The 10082-nt window shown below is 37.7% G+C and overlaps 1 protein-coding gene across 1 annotated transcript; it reads left to right on the top strand.

Moving 5' to 3' along the window:
- Nucleotides 1-2254: 2254 nt before the first annotated feature.
- On the top strand, nt 2255-8338 carry LOC126594893 (putative phospholipid-transporting ATPase 9). Its single transcript, XM_050261158.1, has 10 exons — nt 2255-3636; nt 3983-5331; nt 5440-5550; nt 5646-5922; nt 6016-6213; nt 6362-6571; nt 6678-6803; nt 6911-7009; nt 7128-7319; nt 7428-8338. Exons 1-10 carry the CDS (start codon nt 3241-3243, stop codon nt 8058-8060), a joined length of 3591 nt encoding a protein of 1196 aa, XP_050117115.1. The 5' UTR covers nt 2255-3240; the 3' UTR covers nt 8061-8338.
- The last annotated feature ends 1744 nt before the right edge of the window (nt 8339-10082 follow it).

Here is a 10082-nt window from a genome sequence, read left to right on the forward strand (position 1 = left end):
ACTGAAATAGGTGATCTCTTAGGAAGTCATCGTGTTGCAATCTTCACCCTAAACCCTAATAGTTGGAGCATGTAAAATGGAAAGGAGGACTGTCTTTTTTTTTTTTAATTTTTTTTTTTGGGTAAGGGTTAATAGAATATAGTGCTTAACTCCTTAGGGCCAATGCTGGACCACCATCCCCCTAATGACGATTCACAAATGACAATTCCAATGAAACAAGACACAATGCATGCTACAATTTTCTTATGAAATGGCACAAGCCAATTGGTCAATAACCTTAGTGAACAATAATATATGAAGAGATTTTTTAGTGTGTCTGGAATAAGGACACATACATTAAATTTCATTATACAAGTAGAGAGATCCATCATATATATATATATATATATATATATATTGTGTGTGGATATACATATATACTGATTGAAGACTTGAAATGATATGGTCCTATCCTATTGGATGAATGAACTGATGAAAGTGATTTTGTGACGGCAATTTTTTTTAGTTTTTTGCTTACCAAAACGGTGTCTTCTTTCACGGTCTCGACGGCTTCTTTTGCCTCTTTCCCAATTCATGCATGCATGTAATACTAATCACATGTTATACATATTCTGAGCCGGCCACCTGCTGCCCGTGTTACGTTTACGTACCATTTTGGTTTTTGGTGGGTAAATATTCCATCTGCACGGCCACCTTAATTAACACACGCGTCCATAGATACAGACGAAGTTGAAAATATTAAATTATTCCTAATTTTTTTTGTAACGGATCATAGTAGATTGTATGCACTCAAAGAAAACAATGTTACGTCACTACAATTGAACTATCCGAAATTAAGTATTTGTAAAATATCAATCTAATTCTTATGTTGAAGGGTGAGATGACGATTGATATGAGTCACTTGAAGTTCCTCAATGATCTTGAGGTTCCTTGTGTAATTTCATTCGTTACGATAATCATGCAATGGAGCGGTGCACGCAGTGGTCTCTTTCATTACTAAACATAGGGGACATTTTTGTTGGGACCAAATAGCAAACTACAAGGCATGCAGCAGACACGAAACGAGTCCGATAGACTCCAACAATTTCATCTATGAGAGCTGGTTAAATTTCAGTTAACCAATTGATCTGTCATAATATTATTCTCTCTGTAAATGTGTTTCAACTCACATCTCCTTAGTTGTCTCATAATTAATCTGCAACTATGCATAATTATCTCAAAAAGATGGAAATTGTCAACTTAGATTTGTTTCAACAACATAGCAATAGCCATGGAGTCCATCTTTTTTTTTTTTTTTTTTTTTTGGAGAAAAGGTGGCATCCAACTCAGTTCTTCTTGATAGAGCTAAGATTTGTTACCATATATGTCGACGTGGATAGATGTATCAATATTTGATTTACCTTTTTTATTTACCATTCCATATTCCTTAATTAATTATGAATTGCTTTGGTTAATTCCCTCTATATGACTCCCTAGATTTACCAAAATATATTCTAAAATAAACCATTCAAGATCCTTTACTCCTTTTGGTTTAAACTTCAAAAAATACAAGTGTTTCATGGCACTTAGAACAAAAGTTTTTTTTCCTCTTTTATTTTGAATTGACAAAGAAAAGGGTAAATGAATACTTAGGAAGATTTGGAAAGAGATTCCAAAAAAATATAGAGCATTTGTAGCTAACGAAAAACTTGAAATAAAATCGAACACAGTAACGTTATAAAATTTATATAACTGATCTTACTTAATAAAATGAACCCCTTTGTTGTTGTTGGTTGTATTTTGAGTTGACGAAGAAAAAGCTTTTGTTTTTGGTCTTTGAACCAGACAAAAATGCCAAACGTTTTAAAAGTACAAAAACAATACAAAAAAACATTTGAAGCAAATAAAAAGACAAGAAAAGGTGCATCATGTGATGTTAGTGCTTTGGTGTAAGAGTGTTTGACCCGCCGCGCCCATCCAGTTTGATTTCCCTAATTTTAAATTTTAAAAAAATAATTCCTTAATTTTAATTTGTATTTGTCTTAAATTTGTTTCCAACCAATTAAGAAAAACCATGAAAAATTAAACCAATAAAAAAAAAGAAATTTACTCTGAAATAAAAAAACCCTAATTTTCCAGTAATCTCCTTGAAACACTTTTCCAGTTTCCCCTCTCTCTCCTCCTCCCTCTGATTAATGAATTAGTCATCCGCTAATTAATCATTACATCAGAAGATTAATGCAAATCATTTCGAGGACTTTTCTAATCAAGTTCCAGAGAGAGAGAGAGGGACTAGAAGGAGAAGACCATTTCACGCATAAAACAGTCACCACCATTGACGAGGAGCTCCCCCCTTAACTTTCCCGCGAAACTGAACTTACCCGGAAAATTCCAATTCGGTAAATCCATTTCAAACATTCCTCCCTATTCTTCGTTTTGTTTTTTTCTGGGCAAGCAGCTGAGTCTTTGGAATCAATTTTCAAATTTAAAAAAAAAGAAAAGAAAAACCGAAGGCAAATGCGCGTCCTTGACATTAGTCAAAATGCGAGATCCGAACCAAGTCTCCGTTCAAAGCTGCAATTTTTAGAGAAAATTCAAATACCCGAATATTGTTCATATAAAACCAATCTTTCCCAACTCTTATTTCTGAATATTTGTGGGTTTGGATTTGTGGGTTTCTTCTGTTGAGAGAAAAAGTTTACAACTTTGGGTGTGCAGATTAGAGAGCTGGGTGTGCAGAAGGGGAAAAAGCAGGGTGCTTATAAGTAAGCCTTTTCTGGTTTTGTTTTTTTACCTTTCAGGTTGTAAAAATTCTTTGTTTTTATTTGTTCTTTTTCTCTGTTAGATACCGAATTTGTTTATTTTTTGTGTACTGGGGTTCTGAGCTTTCTGCCTGAGAAAGTTTTATTTATTTTCTGGGATTTTCCCCCACTTTTGGGTCTCTGTGTTTAATATTTGTGAATTTTTGGGGGGTTGCGGAACTGGGTTCTTGCTGTGGGTGTCTTTTTTTTAAGAAAGAAGCTGTTTTTTTTTTTTTTTTTTTTTCACTGAGGAATTGCTTTTCAAGAAGCAGCTGCAGAAGTTGTTACCTCTTATTTTCACTAGGATACATATTCAAAACTGGTTTTGGATTTTATTCCATTTGAAGAAGTTGCATTAATTAGTGAGGGTTTGGAATTCAAAAGCAGCTTTTTAGCCTTGTAAGTTGGGTTTGTGTTGGTTGGAGCTTGTGGTAGAGTGAGAGGGAATTAGAGAGAGAAAATGAGGGGTGGAGGCAGAAGGAGAAAGCTGCATTTCAGCAAGATCTATTCTTTCACTTGTGGTAAATCTTCTATGAGAGATGAACATTCACAAATCGGGGGACCAGGATTTTCCAGAGTGGTTTACTGCAACGAACCGGAATCTTTCGAGGCTCAGATGCAAAATTACGGAGACAATTATGTTAGAAGTACAAAGTATACACTCGCTACTTTCTTGCCAAAATCTTTGTTTGAGCAGTTCAGAAGGGTGGCCAACTTCTACTTCTTAGTCACTGGCATTTTGTCCTTCACAGCTCTGGCTCCATATAGCGCTGTCAGCGCGATCATCCCTCTTATTATTGTGATTAGCGCGACCATGGTGAAAGAGGGTATCGAAGATTGGCATCGAAAACAACAGGTACTGGTTTTTCTTTCGTCAGCCTGGCTCTATATTTTGGTTGTTTTTCTTTCCTTGTCCCTTAAAATTTCAATGACTTAAATTAGTAGTTGAGGATTTTTAACTGTTGAATTTTACTATAACTATCTTGGGAGTTAGAATTGATGAGGAAATTTATTGAATGAAAGTTTTCCGAGGCTTGGAGGATAATCAAACTAGATTTTTTAACTTCCTTGAAGATATGCTCGATCTGAATTATTTGACTGTGCCATGTATCTTACCTGCTTTATAGTTTACATATCATTTTCTGGTTCTGGTATACTGTCAACCGCGGCTATATAATCTTACAAGTGCGATGATTTTCCAGGATATTGAGGTGAACAATCGAAAGGTTAAAGTACGTGATGGTAATGGGGCTTTCAATTATACTGCGTGGAGAAATCTGAGAGTGGGAGATATAGTGAAGGTAGAAAAGGACGAATTCTTTCCGACAGACCTCCTCTTGCTCTCATCCAGTTTTGACGATGCAATTTGCTATGTTGAGACCATGAACCTTGATGGGGAGACAAATTTAAAGTTAAAACAAGCGTTGGAAGTAACTTCATCCTTGCAGGAGGATTCTAACTTCAACGATTTTAACGCCATTGTTAAATGTGAAGACCCGAATGCAAATTTGTACTCATTTGTTGGAACTATGGAGTTCGACAATGAACAATTTCCCGTCTCTCCTCAACAGCTTCTCCTGAGAGACTCTAAACTCAGAAATACAGACTACGTATATGGAGCTGTTATCTTCACTGGTCCTGACACAAAGGTTATTCAAAATTCTACCGCCCCTCCTTCAAAAAGAAGCAGAGTTGAGAAGAAGATGGATAAAATTATCTACTTCTTGTTCTGTGTTATATTTTTAATGGCATTTGTTGGGTCCATTTTCTTTGGGATTGCAACGAAAGATGACCTAAACAAAGGGATCATGAAAAGGTGGTATCTCAGGCCAGATAATTCTAGAATTTTCTTTGATGCTAAAAGAGCTCCGTATGCAGCAATTTACCACTTTTTGACTGCCCTAATGTTGTATGGCAACTTTATCCCCATCTCCTTGTATGTGTCCATAGAAATTGTCAAAGTTCTTCAGAGCATCTTCATCAATCGAGATGTTCACATGTACTATGAGGAGGCTGACAAACCAGCACACGCCCGTACCTCAAACTTGAACGAGGAACTTGGCCAAGTCGACACAATTCTCTCTGATAAGACGGGAACTTTGACCTGCAATTCAATGGAGTTCATTAAGTGTTCTGTGGCCGGGACAGCTTATGGCCGCGGCTTTACTGAAGTTGAGAGGGCTATGGGTCGACGAAATGGTTCACCATTGGTTCATCAACTAAGTGGAGGGGACAATCTCAAGGACTCTACTGAAACAAAGGCACCCATCAAAGGCTTTAATTTTAAAGACAAAAGGGTCATGAATGGAAACTGGGTTAATGAGCCTAATGCAGAATACATCCAGAAGTTTTTCAGTTTATTAGCAATCTGTCATACAGCAATTCCGGAAGTTGATGAAGCTACTGGGAATGTTTCATATGAGGCTGAATCTCCTGATGAAGCAGCATTTGTGATTGCAGCAAGAGAACTTGGTTTTGAATTCTACAAAAGAACGCAAACAACCATATCACTGCGAGAGTTGGATCCAGTGTCTGGCAAGAAAGTTGAGAGGTTCGTATATTGCATTGTTTTTCTGATTATTAGGACTTTTATATCTGTGCTGGTACTCTTAGTAAGTACTGTAGAGAGTATACTCATTGAGTGATGTCGTTTTTGCAGGACGTATAGCCTTCTCAATGTTTTAGAGTTTAACAGCACAAGGAAGCGAATGTCTGTGATTGTCAGAAGTGAGGAAGGAAAAATATTATTACTTTCCAAAGGTGCCGACAAGTAAGTGCTTGCTGCCTTAAACTTGAATCTCTTCTTACTTCTTACTGCAAATTTAAAACTGTTCTTCTAACCAGCATAACTTCTTTTCTGTTCAGTGTTATGCTTGAAAGGCTTGCCAAAAATGGTTCGGGTTTTGAAGAAGAGACCATGGATCATCTAAATGAGTATGCTGATGCAGGGCTGAGGACCTTGATACTTGCCTATCGTGTACTTGAGGAAGACGAATACAAAGAGTTCAATCAAAATTTTATCAAGGCCAAGAATTCAATTAGTGCAGATCGTGAAACAGTGATCGATGAAGTAACAGAAAAGATTGAGAGAGATCTAATTCTTCTTGGTGCAACTGCTGTTGAGGACAAACTACAAAATGGGGTATGTAGTCATATATTGATGGGGTAACATGGAAGTTTCTTTATAGACGATATCAGATTTTGAATTAATGTTCTTTCTTTCTTTTTTGGTTAGGTTCCTGACTGCATTGACAAGCTTGCCCAAGCAGGAATTAAGATTTGGGTTTTGACTGGAGATAAGATGGAGACTGCCATCAATATTGGGTTTGCATGTAGCTTGCTTAGACAAGGAATGAAGCAAATTGTAATCACTTTGGAGTCTCCGGAGATTAAAACGTTGGAAAAGGCAGGAGAAAAGGAGGCCATCGCCAAGGTAAAACTATATGCATATAGTTGAATTTGTTTGTGTATTGAAAACGGAATCTGTAGCTTAATACTCAAGGAAGTAAAACAGTTTACTTCAACAATATAATAGTACCTTAGTAATGATGCTGATACAATATTTGCTGATTCATCATTAGGCATCAAAAGGAAGTGTTCTCGATCAGATAAATAGGGGAAAGGCTCAGCTTATAGCATCGAGCGGGAACTCTGAGGCATTTGCATTGATCATTGATGGAAAATCGCTTGCTTACGCTTTGGAGGATGATACAAAGAATTTGTTTTTAAATCTTGCAATTGGCTGTGCATCTGTTATTTGCTGCCGTTCATCACCTAAACAGAAGGCACTGGTATGTTTACAAATTATAACATAAGGATTTTTTTCTTTTTCATTTTTGTTCTTACATCATGCTCAGAAAAGAATTAATTTGTTTTCAATGGTGAAATGTAAAATAGGTCACAAGACTGGTAAAATCTGGAACTGGGAAAACAACACTAGCGATCGGTGATGGAGCCAATGACGTGGGCATGCTCCAAGAAGCAGATATCGGGGTTGGAATTAGTGGTGTTGAAGGAATGCAGGTATTGTACAGATTCTTCCACTTGTTTTACCGAAATTAATTATTGTTTCACTGTATTTTCCTCTAAACTTTTATTCTCATGAACTTATCATGCTTATTTTTTCACAGGCGGTCATGTCAAGTGATATTGCGATTGCACAATTTCGATACTTGGAGCGTCTCCTGCTTGTGCACGGGCATTGGTGTTACAGGAGGATCTCATCAATGGTATGCATGTCATATCCTATGAAACAAACTTGAGACTTCAGAATCTTCGACAATGTGGCAAAAAAAATTTAAATTATCACAGGCTAAAACTCATATGTGTGCAAATTTCTCCTTGCAGATTTGCTACTTCTTCTACAAGAACATCGCATTTGGTTTCACTCTCTTCTTATACGAGGCAAACACATCCTTCTCTGGACAGCCTGCATACAACGACTGGTTTTTGTCTCTTTATAACGTATTCTTCTCATCACTTCCGGTGGTTGCTATGGGAGTTCTCGACCAGGATGTATCTGCACGGTTTTGTCTCAAGGTAAGCTCACTGGGTTACATGTGAAATTCCGTTCGGATTAACATGCTTAATTTCAAGCCTTGTTTTGAAACTTTTGGCATTAATTGTTTATCCTGTTTTGTGTGGCAGTTTCCTCTATTATACCAAGAAGGGGTGCAAAATGTTCTCTTCAGCTGGCGTAGAATATTCGGTTGGATGTTGAATGGGTTTACAACTGCCGTGATTATTTTCTTCTTCTGCACGGAAGCGCTAAATCAGCAGGCCTTCAACAATGAGGGCAAAACTGCCGGAAGGGATATTCTCGGGGCAACGATGTACACATGCACAGTTTGGGTTGTGAACTTGCAGATGGCACTTGCCATCAGTTACTTCACCTTAATACAGCACCTCTTCATCTGGGGTTCAATTGCACTATGGTACCTCTTCCTCTTGGCGTACGGCGCCATGTCACCCTCAATCTCCACCACCGCCTACAAAATCTTCATTGAAGCCCTGGCCCCCGCCCCTTCGTTCTGGCTCCTCACAATCTTCGTGCCAATCGCCGCTCTAATCCCATACTTCACATGCTCAGCCGTTCAAATGCGGTTCTTCCCAATGTACCATAGAATGATACAGTGGATACGCTACGAGGGCACATCAAATGATCCCGAATTTTGTGACATGGTGCGGCAGAGATCTTTGCGGCCGCAGACTGTTGGTTTCACGGCGCGATTAGCAGCGAGGGCCAACCGTGTAAAAGACAGACATCGTAACCGTAGATAAGCTTTGTAAGTTTGTTCTTTGGTATAGTAGGTCTCAAAGGATACAGCTTCAGTCTCTCCCAAGTTTAGAAAAACGCTGCGTTTTGTACATCGATGGGTTGCACATATGTTATACAACAAGATTTTTTGGTTCAATTTGTTCCTAGGAGTGGGCCCCTGTAGCCAGATGACTCTGTACAGAAGCAGTTTTCAGCTCCGTTAGAATTAGAGATTGTAAATTTTGAGTCATTGGCCAATGTATGTGATACATAGTGAAATAATATATTGCAGGGTTCAGTACTTGTGTTTTCTTCTTGAATTTCTGTTCTTTTTCTCGTGAGTTCTCCCTTTTCCTTTTCGCGATAACAAAAATGAAACCTAAAAACTGAAACGAAATGGTTATGAAACGAGGTATTAATTATTTAACAACAAATTGTTTGTGAATCGAAGACTTACTGATGTTCTGGTTAGAATATGAGATCATGAGATAGAAGCTTATGGTAAAAGAGGTAGAGGAAGACCCTAATTTCTACGAGAGCATCTCATTATTGTGAAAAAAAAAACACAATAAATCATAAAATTAAAGAGGAGGGCTTGATCATAACTATATTTGATAATTAATTCGTAACTCTTTAATTTACATGAACATCCTTTATATTTCTGCTAACTATTAATTGGCGTTGGACCTCTTATTACTCGTAACGTGTGATATTCTTTTTGTTTGCTAAAAAGAAAGTGATTCACTATATATGCATGGTGTGTGTGAGTTAGTACAGAGCTAATAGGTGTGTAAACACGAATATTCTGTAGCGAATGAAACGAGAACACGTGTACAAAGTAGATTCGTAAGGCTACAATCTTTGCTTACAATTTTCCTCTGATTCAGTCTTCAAATGTGATGTAGATGCGTAGGTTGTTGATCCAAGGGTCGTGATGACTTGATCTCGGACGAAATATTGAACGATTGCTTTAAGTTTTGAGCTTGAAACGATGCGTAGATGATCTTCACCTCAAGGTGCGGCAAAGATGGTGTTGATGCGGGATTTTGTTGATTCAAGGGTTTTGACGACTTGATCTTGAATCAAACGTTGTTACAAGTTTTGAGCTTGTAACAAAGTCTTGAAGGAATCGGCACAAGTGCTTATTGATTCTTCAAGTGAATGCTTCGGCTTTGGTTGTACGTTCTTCGAAAAGAGCTTTGGTAGCGTATTAGTCTTCAAGGATTTGTGCAGAGGTTCTTCTGGATGTAGGAGTTTCGACCCTTATGTTGTCTTGGGTCCTTGTATTTATAAACTTCCAAAGCCATGCGTTTGGGTGGATTTGGCTTTGATTTGTGTCTTGATTCGTCCATAGGAGAATTTAGGCATGTTTTGTGTCCAGTTTCAGCCACTTTACCCTATCTTGGCTGAATTCTAGAGGGCTTGTTACCTATTTTGTAAGCAATCTTCACTTCTTGCTTGTTTTATGAAGATGGTTTAGCTTTCTTTCCGGTTTTGGGAGTAATTTGGACCCCTTGCCGATTTTGAAGGAGATTTCCTCCCCTTTGCCGAATTTTGGGAAGTTTTTGTGCTTCCTTTGCTTGATTTGTGCCACATGTCATTGATGACTTGTCCATTTGTGATGAGTCATATGTCATGTGGAGCTTTGTGATGCATTATTTGTATACAACGAAATTTACATGTCTACAAGGTGAATTTATATAGAAGAGCATTTATATACCTGCTGCTTGATGTGGAATTTTGCTTTTTTTTTTTTTTTAGCAATAACATGTACAATCTTGGATTTTATTACAACGAAAGCAGATCAAGTTTCAGAGTGAAATTTATCATTGATTTTATAGTTTTATTGGTGTGAATTATCCTGCACTCACACCATGATGTCTTTGCTAATGAGTAGTCTACAGGGTCCTTTCGTCCGAAAGAGCTTCAAAAGCTAGGCAGTTACAGCATTCGTTGAGTACTTCCATGTGCCTCTTTGTGCTCGGATTTTGTTAGGCTCGTATCCCAGGTGTGTATTTTATCTTCATATGTTTCATAGTTTTATT

This window comes from Malus sylvestris, chromosome 13 (assembly GCF_916048215.2).
Source record: "Malus sylvestris chromosome 13, drMalSylv7.2, whole genome shotgun sequence".
In the NCBI taxonomy this organism is placed as follows: Eukaryota; Viridiplantae; Streptophyta; class Magnoliopsida; order Rosales; family Rosaceae; genus Malus; species Malus sylvestris.

Coding starts and splice junctions, on each gene's coding strand:
- LOC126594893 (XM_050261158.1), top strand. CDS start 3,241: ATGAGGGGTGGAGGCAGAAGGAGAAAGCTGCATTTCAGCAAGATCTAT. Junction 3,637..3,982: donor ATTGGCATCGAAAACAACAG/GTACTGGTTTTT, acceptor ATGATTTTCCAG/GATATTGAGGTGAACAATCG. Junction 5,551..5,645: donor CTTTCCAAAGGTGCCGACAA/GTAAGTGCTTGC, acceptor TTTTCTGTTCAG/TGTTATGCTTGAAAGGCTTG.